Here is a 19,612-nt window from a genome sequence, read left to right as displayed (position 1 = left end):
ACCAGGCTGAGCCATGAAGTCCCCACAGCTATCACTCCTATGTCCTGGCAGACACACCTATGTGACCTTACACAAGTTAGATAACCTTTCTGGGCTTACGTTTCCTCATCTATGAAACACAGGTAACAATAATAATAAAAGTTGTGTCATTATTAGGCAGCTAAATGGTAACGTTGGTTAAGTGCTGGGCTTATTATAGGCACTTAATACAAATAAGTTTATTGTATTACATTACATTAAATACATTATATTATATCATCTCATCATATCTATTCGTATCATCCATCATATTATATTATTATGATATCATTTTTGGAAGTCTCTGTTAGTGCGTCCATAACAAAAAGAGAGAGACGTCAAAATGACTTAAGATTAGGAAAGCTTTTCCTCTACTGCCTCATGTTCAAGACAAATCTACAAGGAATCAATTACTGAATATTTCCTGAACACTCCCCTGTGTGCTAGACACCATACCGGACTCCATGTAGGTACGGAGATATAAGACCCAGGGTCATCCCAGGTGTCAGCAAGCTTATTGCATAGTTGAAAGTAGAAGACACATGAAACAATTCGGCCTCTGGGTGTTAATGAATTCACATAAATACAGATGCCCCAAGCTGCTGATCTGGGTCTTCATTCTTCCCGCCCTAATACTCAGGCCTCCCCAGATATATCTGGGCATCCTCAGGTATAGTTAATATGTTCATGTCCCCCAATATTTCCATCCAAGCCAGGGGTCCGGGTCTCCTACCCACTCCTCCAGCCTCAGCTGTTTCTTTCTGGAGCTTGCCTGAGTCTAAAGCCCCCGTCATCGTGGTCTGTAGCAAACAGGCGGGTGCGGGGACACAGCTGCGCTCACTGCCCTCTGCCCCAGGCCCACGTTGTCTTTAGCGTAACTTTAACTTAACGCTAAGCCTTTAACTGCTGTTCCATTTCCATTTTGTGGGACCAGGTCAGGACAGAAGCCACAGGACCCTTCCTCCCTTTTCAGTTCCTTCTCCCTTGCTAAGCTCCTCCTCCAACCACAAAGCGCCACCCCTCATTCACGACAGCTCATGAAAATAGACAACCACACAGATTCTGTTCTGCTATCACCACAGCAGTGACCCTGTTTCCTCCAACCTAATAATAACTGTGATGATACTAATACCAGCAGTAAATGCCATTTGCTCTAAGGCCATTTCGTGTATTATCTTATTGAACTCTCACTTTAACCTGTAGCATAGATTTTATTTGTCCATTTGATAGACGAATAAACTGAGGGTCATATAGTCAAGTAGTGGGTTCAAGGTCACACGACCTTGTATGTAAGAAGTAAGAAGTAGTTCTGGGTTTTAGTCAGGCTCACATGACTCCAGAGCTTTTAACCACCCCACGATATTGTCTCTACGTGAGCACACCGCTGTGAAGACAAAGACAGTTGGGCATTCCAAGTATTCCTGAACCAGCTACAGGACGCTTGACTCTTCTTGGAACTGTGCTCCACCTGTTCATCCCTACCCACCTCCCAACCCCTGGCTACCACTGATAATTTTACTGTCTCCATAGTTTTGCCTTTTCCAGAATGCCTTACAGTTGAAATCATACAGTGTGTAGCCTTTTCACATTGGCTTCTTTCACTTAGCCGTATGCATGTAAGTTCCCTCCATGTCTTAGCATGGCTTGGTAGCTCACTTCTTTTTAGCTATGAAGAATATTTCATTGTCTGCATGTACCATAGTTCATTCATTCACCTACTGAAGGACATCTAGATGCTTCCAAGTTCTGGAAATTACAAATAAAGCTGTCATAAACATACATGTGTGGGTTTTTGCATGGCATAAGTTTTCAACTCGTTTAGGTAAATAGGATACGTGATTGCTAGATCGTTTGGTAAGAATACGTTTAGTTTTATAAGAAACCACCAAATTGTCTTTCAAAGTGGCTGTACCGTTGTGCATTCCTACCAACAGTGTGTGAGAGTGCCTCTTGCTCTACCTCCTCACCAGCAATTGGTGGTGTTAGCGCTCAAGATTCGGGGCATTCAAATAGGTATTTTGTGGTATCTCATTTTAATTTGCATTTCTCTGATGACATGTGATGTGGAGCTCTTTTCATGCTTATTTGACATCTGTATATCTTCTTTGGTGAGATGTCTATTCAGATCTTTTGTCCGTTTTTAATTGGGTTGTTTTTTCTCTTATTGTTGAGTTTTGAGTTTGTTTTTTCTTTTTATATTTTGAATAATGACTCTTTATCAGACGTGTCTTTTGCAAAACACATATTTTCTCCCAGATGGTGGCTCGTCTTCTCATTCTCTTACCATTGTCTTTCACAGAACAGAAATTTTTAATTTTAATGAAGTCCAGCTTCTCAGTTACTTCTTTCATGAATAGTGCCTATTTTAGTTTACCTAAAAAGTCATCGCCACACCCAAGGTCATCTAGGTTTTCTGCTATGTTGTCTTCTAGGAGTTTTATAGTTCTGCATTTTACATTTAGGTAGGTCTGTGATGCATTCTGAGTTAATTTTTGTCAAGAGTGTAAGGTCTGTGGATTCTTCTTTCTTTCTTTCTTTCTTTTTTTTTTTTTTGGCATGTGGATATCCATTTGTTGAAAAGATTATCTTTGCTCGGTTGTATTGCCTTTGTTCCTTTGTCAAAAGCCATTTGACTATAATTATGTGAATCTATTACTGGGCTGTCTATTCTGTTCCATTGATCCATTTGTTTATTCTTTTGCCGATACCGCACTGTCTTGATTACTGTAACTTTATAGTAAGTCTCGAGGATGGGTAGTGTCCATCCTCTCCTTCAATATCGAGTTGGCTAGTGTGGGTCTTTTGCCTCTTTATATAAACTTTGGAACTAGTTTGTCGACATCCACAAAGAACTTGCTGGGCAGCCCTGATCTTAACGATATATTTTTCTGGGAGTTTGCCCAGTAGCCAGCATCCAGAGCCCTTGGTCTTCAGTGGGCTGAATTTGGGTCCTTCTTTTCTGGACTTGGGGAAAATGTTTGGATTTTTTAAGTCCCTTGTGTTTGCACGTTATGTGCCTGAGCCCAATTCATGAAATGTCATCACGGACATAAAGCGGGCATCCCAATGGCATGAAGAAGAAAATGCTGGGGCTGGCGGTGGTGGTTAGCCCTCACCGTAACATTAACAATCATTGTCATCAACATCATAAAAGAAGCCTGTATTCATTAAGTACTTACTAAGTGCGAAACCAAGAACTCAGTCCCTTACTTGCGTCATGTCACTAATCCTTCCAACGACCCTCTGAGGCAAATACACGTATTACCTTCAACTGAAGAAATAGAGTCTCTGAAAGGTTAAGTGGCTTCCCCAAGTCACACAGGTAGTAAGTGGCGGAGCTGAGACTCAAACCCATTCTTAATCACTAGGCTGCACTCGCTCTCACTGGCTTCCCCTTTCACCCTGGGATAGCGATGCTGACCATCCTGGGCCTGACATTCCAGCTTCCTGAAGGACAGCCCAGGTCGGCTCATCCTCCTACACTGGATGGGGATCCCACAGACAACTAAGCTGCCTGATAAATGCCCTCTACCCTAGTTCCTTGAGACCCTTTTTACAAAACCCACATAGCACTTGAGAAATGGAAGCTTAAGCACCTTCTCCTCCTCCATTCCCCCCCTTTCACCTGCTTCCCCACAGGACCCAGTTGGTTATAAACCTCTCTTGCTGTTTATTTACCTCTTAATAAGCCCTATCTCCTCTCAGAAAGCCATTTAGCACTGCACCACTTAATTTCTCCCCAAGGCAGAATCTGCCAGATGGAGTCTTCGTCCCCAGCCACGTCGATTTGTCTTATTTTTAAGCAGCAGTGAACATGCCACAAAACTAAGATAGCAATCAGTTCCCAGGTGTGGACTCACTGAGCAGGGAAATGACCAGGAGTGTGTGCATGTGTCCACCCAGGGCAGCTGTTCCGAACGGGCTGGATTAACCAGGGAATGACTCCTCAAAGTGGCTCCCAGCCAGCTGTGGCCACATCTGGGCGTCCCTCAATGCAGAAGCACGCCGCTTTTCTGCCTCAGCTGGATTCAGCCACTCAGCACCTCCTCGGGCTGGACGCCCCAACCCCGGAGCTATGCACCCTTGCCTTTTCCACAGTTGAGGAGACAAAGTGGGCCCCCAGAGGATCAGGAAACCGGCACAGAATAACCCAGTGCAAGAAGGAAATGTCCCTGATGTCACTTGTTCTTATCCCAAAATTCCTATAAAATCTGACTCTGATTCTACAATATTACTACATTTGGGTCAATATAAATATATAATTCTTCAAATTTTGTACCAGCTAAATTACTAAATTATGTCCCCCCCAAAAGAAAATTTTGGACACCCCAAAAATCATGTTGTTCCCATAGCTTCAGTGCTCCTGGACACACAAGAAAAGATGTGTGCCTGGAGGCATATGTGCCTCTGTTTGAGCACGACCCGGAGATGGGCAATCTCTGTTTAGCGGGGGTAAGCCTACAACAGGGACGAAGAGTGTCCCTTCACCACTGCATGTCATCCTAAGGAAGAGAAGATTACATCTAAAGGAAAGACAGGCGATTATTAACGGGACAGCAGTACTGGACAGGACCTCCCAGGGACCCAAAGAATAATAGAAAGAAAACAGAGACCAGTCTGACTTATAGCTTCTTGTGCGGTTCCATTGACCTCGCGATACCTATCATCATTATGGGAGTTGACAAGACAGCGCTCCAGCCAAACTCACAGAAGTGACTGCTCATAAATATATATACATACACACACACACACATACACACATATATACACACACATATATTTCATAAGTTCATCTGCATAACATCCATCTTCCATCCCATTAATAATTTACATCCCATAATATGCAGTGGAGCCCTTTATTAGAAGGAGGAAGAATGAATTTCAGTGTTCACGGGTGGCGGTGCATTGGCCTTGCCTCGGTATGTCTATGTATGTAGCGTTCCCAACTAGCTTTTGCAAACCTTCTGGTTTGAACAAGTGTGCTCTGGAAGTGTTGGCAGTCAGGATATCGCTCAGAGTCAAAGGTATTCTCATTAAATCCAATCTCAATACCGGCCACATTGCTGAGATTACAGCAAGCAACCAATGGTGGGCCATCCCCAAAGGCATTACCCAATAGGGCAGAAGTCAAAGGGGAGAAGAGTAAAGACAAGTTGAGTGATAATCCTTTATTCCTTGGAGCAATTTTGCTGTAATATTCAAGGATCCTTTTTTTTAAAGTGTCCTCTCAAAAAGGAGGAAAAAAAAAAAAGCAATAGAGAAAGCCTCCCTCCTTCACCATACAAGATTCCTTTTCCAATGGAGAGTATCTGCCATTCCAATTTCTTTAAGTAGCTTCATATTTGGACATTTAACAGGTGTTCCCAAGGCTGCTCTGAAGAAAAAAACAATTCTTCCCCGAATCAACAGATAAGTGTTTTTCTGAAATGGCAGTGAGAAACAGATCTGGGGGGACTGCCTCTACTTATCATGGTCAAAAAAGTAAATAAATAAGGTAGAGCAGATGATAAGCTGCTCTAAAATAAGTTGATGGAATGAAGAAGTGCTTAGAAACCTGTTACATCCTTTTCCCATTAAAAGAATTATTATTATTAAAATGCTACAGATGGGATTCCCTGGTGGCGCAGTGGTTGAGAGTCTGCCTGCCGATGCAGGGACACGGGTTCGTGCCCCGGTCAGGAAAGATCCCACATGCCGCGGAGCGGCTGGGCCCGTGAGCCATGGCCGCTGAGGCTGTGCATCCGGAGCCTGTGTTACGCAACGGGAGAGGCCACAACAGTGAGAGGCCCGCGTACCGCAAAAAAAAAAAAAAAAAAAAAAAAAAGTGCTACAGATGCACTGCTCACAAAATGCTCAGAAGTGGTCCCCGTTTGGGTGATACTGCCCACGGTTAACCAGTGGCTGCTACACTGGGCTCCCTAGAGCATGGGCACTTCCACAGAACTCTGTGGGTCTTTAGAGTTACAAGACTGCTCCCTAATTGTAATCCCTGATTATTTTATAGACTCTGATCAGATCTTCCCTTGGTTGGCCTTCCGAAAGTCTTCCAGATGGATGTGCATCTGTTTCAGGAAACTGGAGGAGTCCTTTGAAAGGATCTTTTTGACAAGAAAAATGGGGTCTTAGGAGGGCTTCCTTGGGCTTCTCTAAAGGGCCCCCAAAGAAAGGAGAAAGGCGTCAAACCCTTATCCTCCTCAAGGACTTTTACGAACTCAGAGGAGAAAAGTGAAATTCGTCACGTCTCTTGCTCTGTGGAAGAGTGGTCTTGTCATGCCCAGGGCAGCTCAGATTCCAACAAAAACAGAAGCAGTAACATGCCCAGAGAGGCTCAGCATCAGTGGAGAAAAATAGCAAAAGAGAGCCTGCTTCTCCAGGCCTGGCTGGGCTCAGAGGCATCCAGCTGCAAGCCAGCTGGACTTAGTTTAAAAGACCACATGTGGAATATTGGTTTGGTCCCAGATCCCACATTTAAAGAGGAACATTTCCGAACACAGCCTTAGTCAGAAGAGCCCTCACCTCTAAGACAGATCTTGAAACTGTGTCACACAGAATAATTGAGGGCACTTGGAAAGTTGAATTTGACTTGGCAAGTCCAAAAGGCTTCAGAAGACACCTGATGAATACTTTAAAGTATTTTTTTAGGGCTTCCCTGTGTGGCACAGTGATTAAGAATCCATCTGCCAGTGCAGGAGACACTGGTTTGAGCCCTGCTCCGGGAAGATCCCACATGCCTGGAAGCAACTCAGCCCGTGCGCCACAGCTACTGAGCCTGCACTCTAGAGCCCATGAGCCACAGCTACTGAAGCCTGTGCGCCAAGAGCCCGTGCTCCGCAACAAGAGAAGCCACCGCAATGAGAAGCCCGCGCACCGCAATGAAGAGTAGCCCCCGCTTGCAAGTAGAGAAAAGCCCGCGTGCGGCAACGAAGACCCAACGCAGCCAAAAATAAAATAAATAAATTCATTAAAATATATATATATATTTTTTTTTTTAATGGTAGAAGATGGAGTAAATCAGATAGCCTGGGAGAGCAGAATTAGTTCAATATTTGGCTAATCAGAAGGAAGAATTTCGTAAAATGAGGGCTCTTGGAAACGGAATGTATTGCCTTGGGGAGTAGCGAGTCCTTCTGCCAGGGCTGTAAAAGCTGATGCTGCCATTCCACTGGAGAGGAAAGAGGGGGATGGTTTCCCGGAGGTAGGATATTCAAGCAGTGAAAACTGGGTTTGGTGTCAAGTTGGACCCAGACTCGGGGTCCAGCTCTGTTTTTGTAAGGCCTTGGGAAATTTCCCTTGAACCCTCAAGCTCCTCATTATGAAATGGGTATAACATCTCCTCCAGTGAGTTATTATGCAAGTAAATGAAGTATTAATTCACTCTAGTGCTTGGCACGGTAGAAATGCTAGATTCACAATTGCTGCCCCTGTTATTACCTGAGCTTGATAAATTGGATAGGAAGAGAAAGTACATCATTTTCTCAGATTTCTTTAGCCCTCTGATCCTGTGATCACTGTGGGGCCCATCCTATCAAAGTTCCTGGTGCCATCTTCCTAATTCCCTGCTTCCTATTTCAGCACCACTCCAGATCTTCCTAGACGGTGGTCTATATTCTCACCTTTCCCACTGCTGCTCTCCACCCATAACCAAAAGCAGTCTTTCCTATACTCCATTCTTTGGTGACCCTGCTTTCTACAGTGATAACTGGGTATTCTAGGAAGTGATGTATATTAAGAATACTATGTTAATATGACTATATAATCACCTTTTCCTTTAAATTTTTTCTCCTGCTAGGAAGCAAGGGCTGAGCACAGCAACCAGTCAATAGCCGACAGTTAATCAAAAGTCTACATGGTCATAAGGAGGGATCTTTACTAGTGAGACTCTATAGATCATGCTTAGCTTTTCTAGAGATGATGAGAGTGGTCATTTGGGGCAAGGTAGAATACAGAGCAGTCCTGTGACAGGCTGACTGGAGGATATTAGGTGCAGGGGGGACCTTTTCCATTCACTCATTCATGTTCTGGAGAACTTTAACATTCACTCTGACCCCTGTCTTTCTCCAACCCCAGAAAAGAGCAGAGCTACACGCAGAAGTGCTGGAAGGATGTGCAAGTGGGGGACTTCATCCAAATGCAATGCAATGAGATCATCCCAGCCGACATACTCCTCCTCTTTTCCTCAGACCCCAGTGGGATCTGTCATCTGGAAACCTCCAACTTGGATGGAGAGACAAACCTCAAACAGAGGTGTGTTGTAAAGGGCTTCACACAGCAGGTAAGGCTCTTTCTAAGATCTTCAACTGGAATGGCAAAGGGAAGATGCCAGCCAGCTCTACTGGGAAACTGGATTTAATATGGTGTGTAGAGGAGAAGGTAGTAGATGCCTCCTTTTCCCAGGCACTTAGGTACACTTAATCTTCCCACCAACTCTCTGAGATGGATATCATCCCCTTCTCTCAGATGGGGAAACTGAGGCTTGGGAAAGGTAAATAACTTGCTGAAGGCCTCAGAGTCCTTAAATGGGGACCCCCTCCATTCAACTGAAGAAACTGTGCTCTCTGCTCTAAACCAAGGGGTCTAGTATCTGCTCAATTACTCTTGAGACCAACCCACTTTTCTGTGCGTATCCAATCCTGGCTCATCCTGCCCAGCTCAGCTTCAGCAATTTCTCCCTCCATGAATTTTTTCTAATACTCCTTTGACCACAGCATAAAAGCAGCAAGGTACCATTAACTATTTTTCCATTTGTGTAGGTCTTACCTTCTCAACAGTACCGAAACCTCTTTAAGGACAGGGAGTGATCATCAACATTTTAATTTAATCCCCACTTTATGTGTGTGATACCTTGGATATCATGGAGGAATCATGATTGTTTGGTGGTTAAGAGCCCAGGCTCTACAGTCTGGCAGAGCTGAACTCAAAGTCCAACCCCACCATTTATTAGCTGTCTCACCCAAGGCAAGTTATTACCCTCTCACACCTTCATTCCCTCATCTGGAAAATGGGCACAAAAATAGTACCCTCTCCATAGGGTGTTTCTGAAGACTGAATTGTTACTGAGCCAAACTTGGTTCTGCTTGCCCACGTGCAGTAAAGCCAGTCTACTGACACTGGGTCGTAGTAAAGGAAAACGCAGCATTTATTGTAAGCCTCCATACAAATAGTCTGGGACAGCTAGTGCTCAAAAAGACTGAACTCCCTGATGGGTTTCAGGAAAACATTTTTAAAGGCCAGCTAAGGGAAAGGGGTCGCAGGGTATGTGATCTCCTCATGCACAATTCTCTGATTGGTTGATGGTAAGGGAACAGGGTGGTGTCACAGGGTTTATCAGTCCACAGGCTCCAGTAGGTCTTGGGGCTATGTGCTCATGGTCATCAAGTAGTTAACATCTTCCATTTGATGGGGGTTTTCATGTCTGTAAAACAACTCAGGAAATGTGCATCGATACTATTATCTAGGTACTCCAGAAAGGAACTAAAGCAGGGAATATGGGGGAGAGGTCAGCCCCAAAAAGGCCCCATAAGGTCCTGCTTGATTATAAAATAATATGTACATGAGTTACTTAGCATGAAGCTAGGCACATGGTAAGTAAGAGACCAGTAAATAGTTGGCAGTAAATATCAATGGCGTGCATAGGCAATATGTGTTGACTGATCGAAACTGGGTGTGATATTCTAGTTTTCAATTAAAATTCCCCTTGAAAGGGTTGATTTCCCATCTGGTACCTTGCTCTATGCATGGAAAAGAATAAAATTCTATCACTCCTCTTCATCCTGACAGCCTGTGGCTGGGGAGAAAACGGATGAATCAGGGGATTTAGAAGAAGGAAGGCAAGTGGTTCATTCCTCAGAGATGCTCATGAGCTAACGTTTCGTTATCTAGACAGAAACTTCTCAAGAGAAGGCCACTCATCATACCTCACTTTGCCTCTCTCAAAGCCCCAGATGAATAGTTCTCATAAAATCGCTTTTCTGTGATTGAACTCTGTTCTCTCATCCTTACAATGGGAATAGTAATAATAGCTCTCCCCAAGTTTTACTGTGTGATTCAAATGAGATAAGGAAAGTAAGGAACAAAATAGAGGGCTTGCTGCATTGTAGATACACAATAAATGGTCTATTGCTGCTACCTCAGCTACAGTTCCTACAATGGGAATGGAAACTACCATGACCACCACGCCATCATCTTGCTTTGTGGTTGTGATAGTGGCTCAGTCCTCCCATTGGTGCCCAGGCTCTATTGAGTCAATCACTGCCCTGGGGCTTGGCGTCTGAGTTTTCTCTCCTTTGCTTGTCCTTGCCACACTCACCCAATCATCCCAGTGTTTACAAAAATGTAGGGTGGGATCTGGGTAAGCTCACAAAGCCATTCTAGACACAAAATAACAATCTATTTCTTGGCTCAGGGCCCTGTGGGCTGCCCTCTAGAGCAAAGGTTTTCAAGCTTTTTTAACCATAACTCACAATAAGAAATACATATTGCACACACACACCTATCCACACGCACATGTGGGTATGTGTGTGAGTGTATAAAACTGCCGCCTCAGTCATACTACGTGCAGAGGACTCTGAAACTTTCTATTCTATTCTATCGGGTTTCGGGTTTTGTTGTTGTTTTAATTAATTTATTTATTTATTTATTTTTGGCTGTGTTGGGTCTTCATTGCTGTGCACAGGCTTTCTCTAGCTGCAGTGAGTGGAGGCTTCTCTTGCTGTGGAGCACAGGCTCTAGGCGCTTGAGCTTCAATAGTTGTGGTGCACGGACTCAGTTGTGGCTTGCGGGCTCAGTAGTTGTGGCATGCAGGCTCAGTTGTTGTGGCATGCAGGCTCAGTAGTTGTGACACGCAGGCTCAGTAGTTGTGGCACACGGGCTCAGTAGTTGTGGCACGCAGGCTCAGTAGTTGTGGCGCGTGGGCTCTAGAGTGCAGGCTCAGTAGTTGTGGCACACGGGCTTAGCTGCTCCGCGGCATGTGGGATATTCCCGGACCAGGGCTCGAACCCGTGTCCCCTGCATTGGCAGGCGGATTCTTAACCACTGCGCCACCAGGGAAGCCCTGGTTTTTGTTGTTGTTTTTGTTTTTAAGTTCTGGGAGCAGCAAAACGTGTGTGTGTTTGTAAATCTACCCTTCAGCTGGCCCACCCCAACATCCTCACCACAGCTCTGAGTCTTTCATTCTCTTTCTCGGGCAGTTATTTCGGTGCTGTTGAGGTTCACCCAGTCCCTTCTCTTTTTTGCCATTGGCAGCGGCTCCCAAGCTGTTTCTTGTATATTAATTAGTCTGATAGTTTGGGATTTGACTAGAATGAAGAGCTGGATGAAAGGGTCATTCACGCTCCACTGCTATAAACCAGCCAATTCAAGTTAATCACATCTCTCAAACTCTAACCCTGAATTCTCATAGGGTACTTGGTGTAATGATTTACCAAAATAAATAAATAAATAAATTCACTTGTAAAGGGAACAAGATTTATTTGATTTTGAAAGTTTCCAGAATTCTCTATTCTATTTCAATTCTTGATTCTCCCCCTCACTTGGCTTAAATGTGCTTTTCCACTTCTATAAGAACAGGGATAAACAGTACTAATAATAATGCACTTTTTTAAAGCCCTTATAAGGTAAGTGAGGCACAGGAACGTGAAGTAACTTGCCCAAGGTCACTAAGCTGGGAAGTATTGGAACCAGGATTCAAAGCCAAGTTTGTCCAGTCTCAGCTCTTAAGGTTTGCAGTAGCTCATCTCCTGGTCCTTTGACTCTCACCCAGACTTTACCCAGAATTGCTTACTTGAAAACACACATTTATCGTTTTCAATATTCTTTCCACACGTAAGTAACAAGCAGCAGGAAGAATAAAAGCAGGCCTAGCCAGCTCCCTGGGGAGGAGGAATTTTAGCTGCTCTGTGCGATCTTGCTTCTCCCTTATGTCTTCAGTGCAAAAATATTTCTGAATATGGATAGAATTCTCTTCTGACTAACTCTATATATAATATTTCTCAAATGTGTTGAACAAAGATGTTGATGAGAGTTGCAAGAAAAATACATGTTGCACTGTCAAATAAGATCAGAAGGCAATAGGTTACAAGTTTTCCAATAGTGTGTACTGCAGAACTTCTCAGATACTTTAATAAAGGGGGAGGGGGGGGAAGGTACTAGTATATAATATTTCTAATAATTTAACCACAGAAACCTTTGATTCCAAGGACCATATCCCAGGACTACTACAGGAGAGGTGGGATCACAATTTAGAAATTTGTCTTAAATGCATTGAAGGTGTTTTGGATGTATCATAACCATCACAGGGAGAAACTTTTTCATATATACATGCATCCTTCCCCATTATTATCACCAAGTTATGATTCATGGGGACTGAGTAGTAGTTTGGGCATGCATATTTTTTAAGTGTTCTCCCAGATGATCTAATATGAACCTACCACTAGTTCATCAAAAACCTGTATAATAAAGGGAAGCTGTTACTTCCAAAAAACACTCATCATAATAATGGGAATAAAGCCACCATCTACAGGAGTCTTACATGTTTTGCCCATGTTGTCCTTTGTCCTCATGACCATCCTGTGAGGAGGACATCACTATTCCATTAGACAGATGAAAACCCTAAGGTACAAAAAAGGCAAAATTCACCACTTGTCTCAGAGAAGATTTTGAACGCCTGCAAATGTGGTTTGTAAATTTAATATCTTAAATAATTAGTATTAATGACTTTTTTAAGCTTGTTATTCCTATTGGCTATGAGACTGTTATTTTGCCAAAAGGGGGTTTTTACTAACCTCAGAGATTTCTAGAAACTCCCAACCCCACACCATATACCCACAACCATTTTCACTGCTGTGTTCTGTTCATTGAAAGTCAATAAGACGAACTTTGTCCCAGCTCCCCTAGATCAGCACTTCTCAAGGTGGAGTCTGCCAAATCCTTATCTCAAGAGAGAGTTCTTAAAAAACAAGGTGTGTGGTCAAATCTGATTAGGAGGCCGAAGTCCTGTGGACCCCTCTTGGAGGTTCCAATGTCCATGAATATTTTAAGGTCTCAGAGAAGACCTAGAGGAAGGAGGCCAGTTAAACTTTCTTTAACCCTGAGCTTTCCAAACTTATTTAACCTCAGAACCATTTGGGGCACAATAATTTTTCACCTTAATATGGAAACTTGAACACATTAATCTACATTGTATGGAACACATGTGATCACAACAGGTGAGGAATGACCGAGAGGCTGACTATCCTCATGGCTTAGACAGCTCATCCTTGCCTTTCCTGTCTAGGTTCAGGGGAAATTATAAACATGAGAGAGCTTCTCAAAAGGATCTTTCCCCTGTGACACAGCACATCATTCTCAAGGTTGCCAAAGAGTTAGTTTCAAAATCCATTTCCCAGAATGCAACTTAGACCAAGTCAGGTTTCAGGGTTTTGTTTTGTTTTTTTTTTTCAGTCGGAACTTTTATCATGATGGGCCATCTTTGCATTCACAACATTATTGACCTGTTCTTGAAATATTTATTCCTACATCCCATTGCTGGGAAAAGAACAGAAAGGGAAGGAATACAAAATTAGGATTATGCCGAGGTCTGCAGAGCAGGCAAGAGGACTTCGTTAGAGAATTAAATTGTGCAGTTTTGGGGCTTCCCCGGTGGCGCTAGTGGTTGAGAGTTCGCCTGCCGAAGCAGGAGACGCGGGTTCGTGCCCCGGTCCGAGAGAATCCCACGTGCCACAGAGCGGCTGGGCCCGTGAGCCATGCCCGCTGGGCCTGCGCGTCCGGAGCCTGTCCGCAACGGGAGAGGCCACAACAGTGAGAGGCCCGTGTACCGCCAAAAAAAAAAAAAAATTGTACAGTTTTCTCTTTGGGGACATTTTTGACACCTGAAATGTCTTCTTTTTTTAATTGAAGTATAGTTAATTTATAATATTATGTTAATTTATGCTGTACAGTAAAATGAGTCAGTTATACACATATATACTTTCTTTTTTTATATTCTTTTCCATTATGGTTTATCAAAGAATATTGAATATAATTCCCTGTGCTATACAGTAGGACCTTGTTGTTTATCGATTCTATATATAACAGTTGCGTCTGCTAATCCCAAACTCCCAATCCATCCTTCTTCCACCACCCCCCGCTTAGTAAAATCTCTTCTTTAAAGGGGTTCCAAGATGGGCACTAGAGATTTAACACCTGAAAATAAGTATGTGCCATTTATTTTGGTAGATGGAACATTTACCAAAGCCAAAGAATCAGAAATGAATTCTTCCAATTAGTATTTCAGAGCAATTATCCTAGTTATCTTTTATCCAAACCATTGAAGCCCAAATCCTACTGAAGTGTGTGTCAGATCATTTCCCAGTAACAAGGAACTTGGGACACCAGGTTGACACGGACTAGCCTCTTCAGCATCACCTGAAAGTTTGTCAGAAATGCGAAATTTCAGGCCCTGCCCCAAACTAAATCAGACTCTGCAGTTTAAGAGACCCCCCAGGTGATTCATGTGCAATTGAAGTTGGAAAGCACTGCCTAGAGCATCTTTGATTAATGTAATAATTGTGCCTATCTGTTTTATTGCACACGTTAAAAGATTCTTAATTGACTCTGCCTTTTAACTAGCTTGAATTCCACTGATGGTTAGTGCTTTTAAGCCATTTGCTCAACTAAAAAGAGCCATTGTAACCTGGATCCTCCACAGTGAATGTGTGTGCTGATTTAACGTTTTTAGACAGGAGAGCATTTTACCTACGGAGTTGAGGTGGGGTGGGGAATTATCTATCACCATCCCAGTTCAGTGATGATGCATCTTGAATGAAACAAAAAGTCTCTGCCTGTCCATTCAACTTGTCTGCCCTGAGAACCAGAGAAGAATTCTCTTTCCTGCTGGATTTTATAATGGGTCTGCATCTACGTAACAATATACAATAATAATAATAATAAACAGTATCAATAGATAACTTGGTTGAGCACATACTATGTGCCATAAGCAGCTCTTCTAAGTGTTTTATACCTATTATTTTCTTCTGCTCCTTCTAAAAATCCCTATGAGACAGGCACTTTGATTATCCCCATTTGACAAATGAAGCAAGAACAGTTCAATAACTCTGCAAGCAAAGGACTGAGCTCAGCTTTAAACCCAAGAAGAGTTCTTTTATTTTAACTTTTCATTATGGGAATTTTCAAGTATATACAAAAGTGAGAATAATAGGATAAATTTTTATGTGCTCATCACCAAATTTCAACGATCAGCTCATAACCAACCTTGTTTTATCTAGATCCCCACCCTCTTCTCTCTGTTAATTATTTTGAAGCAGGTCTTTTCAATACCTAGCATTTTATCTGTAAATATTTCATTATCTATCTGTCAAGAATAGGATTTTTAAAAATATACCGTTCTATCTTTGTCACGCCTAAAATAGTGGCAGTAATTTCTTGATCTCAACTTCCAAGTCAGTGTTCAATACTTCCAGTTTGTTTGAATAAGGATCAAAATAAGGCCAAATACTAAGATTACTTTCTTAAACCTCTTTTACTCTGTAGGTTCCCTAACCAGCTTTTTTTTTCCCCTTGCATATTTAGTTTTTGCTGCTGAATAAAACAAGTTGTTTGTCCCGTAAAATTTCCCATAGTCTGGATTTTGCTGATTGTGTTGTTTCCTTGTGGTTCCATTTTGTTTTCCTACCCACTATATTTCTATAAATTGGTGGTTGGATCTAGTGCCTAAATTAGACTCAGGTTAGACTTGTGTTTGTGTGCATGTTTATGCCAACATTACATCATAGGAAATAAAGTGTGTTACCATCTTGAGGTACAAAATGTCTGGTGGTCTTTTTTCAGTGTAAGCAGTCGTTGATGATCATTGTTTAGATCCATTAATTCAATTGGGATTTGCAAAATGGTGATACTCTAACTCATGTATAAAGAGGAATTTCCCCTCATCAAGTATTTGGTTACTGTGCACTACCCTCTATAAAGGCAGGATAAGTGTTTGTTCCTTTCCTTTTATTTACCAGTTTTAAAACAATGGTTTGATTCCCTAACATCCTCCAAAGTTGACCAGTGAGCTTTTCTTTCTTACTATCAGTATGAACTCCTGGATTAAAACATGTTTGATGTATGTCAAATCATTGCAGTTATTATCTTTATTGACTATCCCATCTTTAGCCAGTGGGAACTTCTTCAAATTGGCTTCCAAGTTCTTTTGCCATGACCTCAGTAGTCTTTGACAAATCTAGTCCCTTTCGATAGAAAAATGGCGTTTAGAAGTCATAGTAAGTACATGCTAGAGGTACTTTTTGCTATTGGGTTAATCATTGTCTCTAGGCCATTTAAGTGAACAGAACTAGGACTTTTTTTTTTAAGATTAAATACATCAAGAATTATGCTGATACTTCAAATTAAGGGCTAGAGGGTTTTACTCAACCTCATCAATGTTAAGTATGTAAATCCTTCCCCCACATCAGGCAAAGTCCTTAACCACTGTACTACACACCTCCCTTTTGATATTTGACACTCGATATTGGACACTCACCCTTAGAAGTAGAATTAACGACATTTTCAAGATGAGAAAAGTTAATTTCAGAGAGATTGAATCTTGTCAAGGATTACCTAGCCAATATAGTACGGAGACAGAATTGGAACTAAATTCTGATGTACCTGATTATTTCTCCCACTGCTAAAGTAAATTTTAGATTCTTTTATATGTATTTTCCATTTCTCAAATAAATACAATTTTAACATATATGAAAATACTGAAGTTTTATAAGTTTTAGTTATAATTATATACAATAATACTTAGTATGACCATGATGGACACAACTCTGTAAAAAGCTGTTATTTTTATTTTTATAGCCCCCTGACTTCCTTTTTTTTTAAATTCAAATAAAAAGTCACAAAAATTATAATCATCCTCATCAGTTCACTCAGTCCCATGTAATTAATTTTTTTTTCATCTTGATCTTTTGTTGGCACTTTTATGAATTCATCAGTTTTCCATTAGAGTTCTGAAAATGCTTATTCATTCAGTTCAGCAGTATAGTCAGTTACCAGAAACCTGTACTTGTCAGTCTTTTCCATGAATTCCTTGAAGATGAAACCCTTTTATAGGAACATATTTGCAAAAGCGTCAGAGTACAGCCAGAACTGTCTGTAATGACAAAAGACTTAAAAATGACCACGGTTAAAGATTTGATGAAAGTTCATAATAATGCAATTGACAAGGAAATTTAGTTATTTCTGAGATATATATTTTAAAGTGATAACTAGAATTATGACTTATAACATTATACCAGAACATATAAGATTTTTAGAAATTTCATGTAATGTCTGAAACATTTATATTAACATATTTTCATACAAATATCCCAAAGAAAGTTTAGTATTACTTGCTTGTTTGTTTGTTTATACTGAAGGTTCTTATTAGTCATCAATTTTATACACATCAGTGTATACATGTCAATCCCAATCACCCAATTCAGCACACCACCATCCCCACCCCACCGCAGTTTTCCCCCCTTGGTGTCCATACGTTTGTGCAATACATTTGTGTCTCAACTTCTGCCCTGCAAACCGGTTCATCTGTACCATTTTTCTAGGTTCCACATACATGCATTAATATATGATATTTCTTTTTCTCTTTCTGACTTACTTCACTCTGTATGACAGTCTCTAGGTCCATCCACGTCTCAACAAATGACTCAATTTTATTCCTTTTTATGGTTGAGTAATATTCCATTGTATATATGTACCACTTCTTTATCCATTCGTCTGTCGATGGTCATTTAGGTTGATTCCAAGACCTGGCTATTATAAATAGCGCTGCAATGAACATTGGGGTGCATGTGTCTTTTTGAATTATGGTTTTCTCTGGGTATATGCCCAGTAGTGGGATTGCTGGATCATATGGTAATTCTATTTTTAGTTTTTGAAGGAACCTCCATACTGTTCTCCATAGTGGCTATATCAATTTACATTCCCACCAACAGTGCAAGAGGGTTCCCTTTTCTCCACACCCTCTCCAGCATTTGTTGTTGGTAGATTTTCTGATGATGCCCATTCTGACTGGTGTGAGGTGATACCTCATTGTAGTTTTGATTTGCATTTCTCTAATAATTAGTGATGTTGAGCAGCTTTTCATGTGCTTCTTGGCCATCTGTATGTCTTCTTGGAGAAATGTCTATTTAGGTCTTCTGCCCATTTTTGGATTGGGTTGTGTGTGTTTTTAATATTGAGCTGCATGAGCTGTTTATATATTTTGGAGATTAATCCTTTGTCCATTGCTTCATTTGCAAATATTTTCTCCCATTCTGAGGGTTGTCTTTTCGTCTTGTTTATGGTTTCCTTTGCTGTACAAAAGCTTTGAAGTTTCATTAGGTCCCATTTGTTTATTTTTGTTTTTATTTCCATTACTCTAGGAGGTGGATCAAAAAAGATCTTGCTGTGATTTATGTCAAAGAGTGTTCTTCCTATGTTTTCCTCTAAGAGTTTTATAGTGTGCGGTCTTACATTTAGGTGTCAAATCCATTTTGAGGTTATTTTTGTGTACGGTGTTACGGAGTGTTCTGATTTCATTCTTTTACATGTAGCTGTCCAGTTTTCCCAGCACCCCTTATGGAAGAGACTGTCTTTTCTCCATTGTATATCTTTGCCTCCTTTGTCATAGATTAGTTGACCACAGGTGTGTGAGTTTATCTCTGGGCTTTCTATCTTGTTCCATTGATCTATGTTTTTGTTTTGGTGCCAGTACCATATTGTCTTGATTACTGTAGCTCTGTAGTACAGTCTGAAGTCAGGGAGTCTGATTCCTCCAGCTCCATTTTTTTCCCTCAAGACTGCTTTGGCTATTCGGGGTCCTTTGTGTCTCCATACAAATTTTAAGATGATTTGTTCTAGTTCTGTAAAAAATGCCATTGGTAATTTGATAGGGATTACATTGAATCTGTAGATTGCTTTGGGTAGTATAGTCATTTTCACAATATCGATTCTTCCAATCCAAGAACATGGTATATATCTCCATCTGTTGGTATCATCTTTAATATCTTTCATCAGTGTCTTATAGTTTCCTGCATACAGGTCTTTTGTCTCCCTAGGTAGGTTTATTCCAAGGTATTCTTTTTTTGCAATGGTAAATGGGAGTGTTTCCATAATTTCTCTTTCAGATATATCATCATTAGTGTATAGGAATGCAGGAGATTTCTGTGCATTAATTTTGTATCCTGCAACTTTACCAAATTCATTGATTAGCTCTAGTAGTTTTCTGGTGGCACTTTTAGGATTCTCTATGTATAGTATCATGTCATCAGCAAACAATGACAGTTTTACTTCTTCCTTTCTTTTCCAGTTTTTATTCCTCTTATTTCTTTTTCTTCTCTGATTGCCATAGCTAGGACTTCCCACACTATGTTGAATAATAATGGTGAGAGTGGACATCCTTGTCTCGTTCCTGATCTTAGAGGAAATGCTTTTAGTTTTGCACCATTGAGAATGATGTTTGCTGTGGACTTGTCGTATATGGCCTTTATTATGTTGAGGTAGGTTCCCTCTATGCCCACTTTCTGGAGAGTTTTTTTTTTATCATAAATGGGCGTTGAATTTTGTCAAAAGCATTTTC

The 19,612-nt window shown here is 41.3% G+C and overlaps 1 protein-coding gene across 2 annotated transcripts in view; it reads left to right on the top strand.

Moving 5' to 3' along the window:
• Positions 1 to 19,612, top strand: part of ATP10B (ATPase phospholipid transporting 10B (putative)) — a 157,901-nt gene that overhangs the window by 35,983 nt on the left and 102,306 nt on the right. For both annotated transcript variants that reach the window (XM_089909632.1, XM_089909633.1), the window contains one exon: positions 8,086 to 8,290. In XM_089909632.1, the coding sequence (XP_089765758.1) occupies positions 8,086 to 8,290 (205 nt within the window). The remainder of the gene's footprint in view (positions 1 to 8,085; positions 8,291 to 19,612) is intronic.

This window comes from Delphinapterus leucas, chromosome 3, assembly GCF_059928025.1.
Source record: "Delphinapterus leucas isolate spDelLeu-1000000601 "Yukka" chromosome 3, BTC_Dleu_Yukka2, whole genome shotgun sequence".
NCBI classification, from domain to species: Eukaryota; Metazoa; Chordata; class Mammalia; order Artiodactyla; family Monodontidae; genus Delphinapterus; species Delphinapterus leucas.
This window is presented reverse-complemented; position numbering and strand designations above follow the sequence as displayed.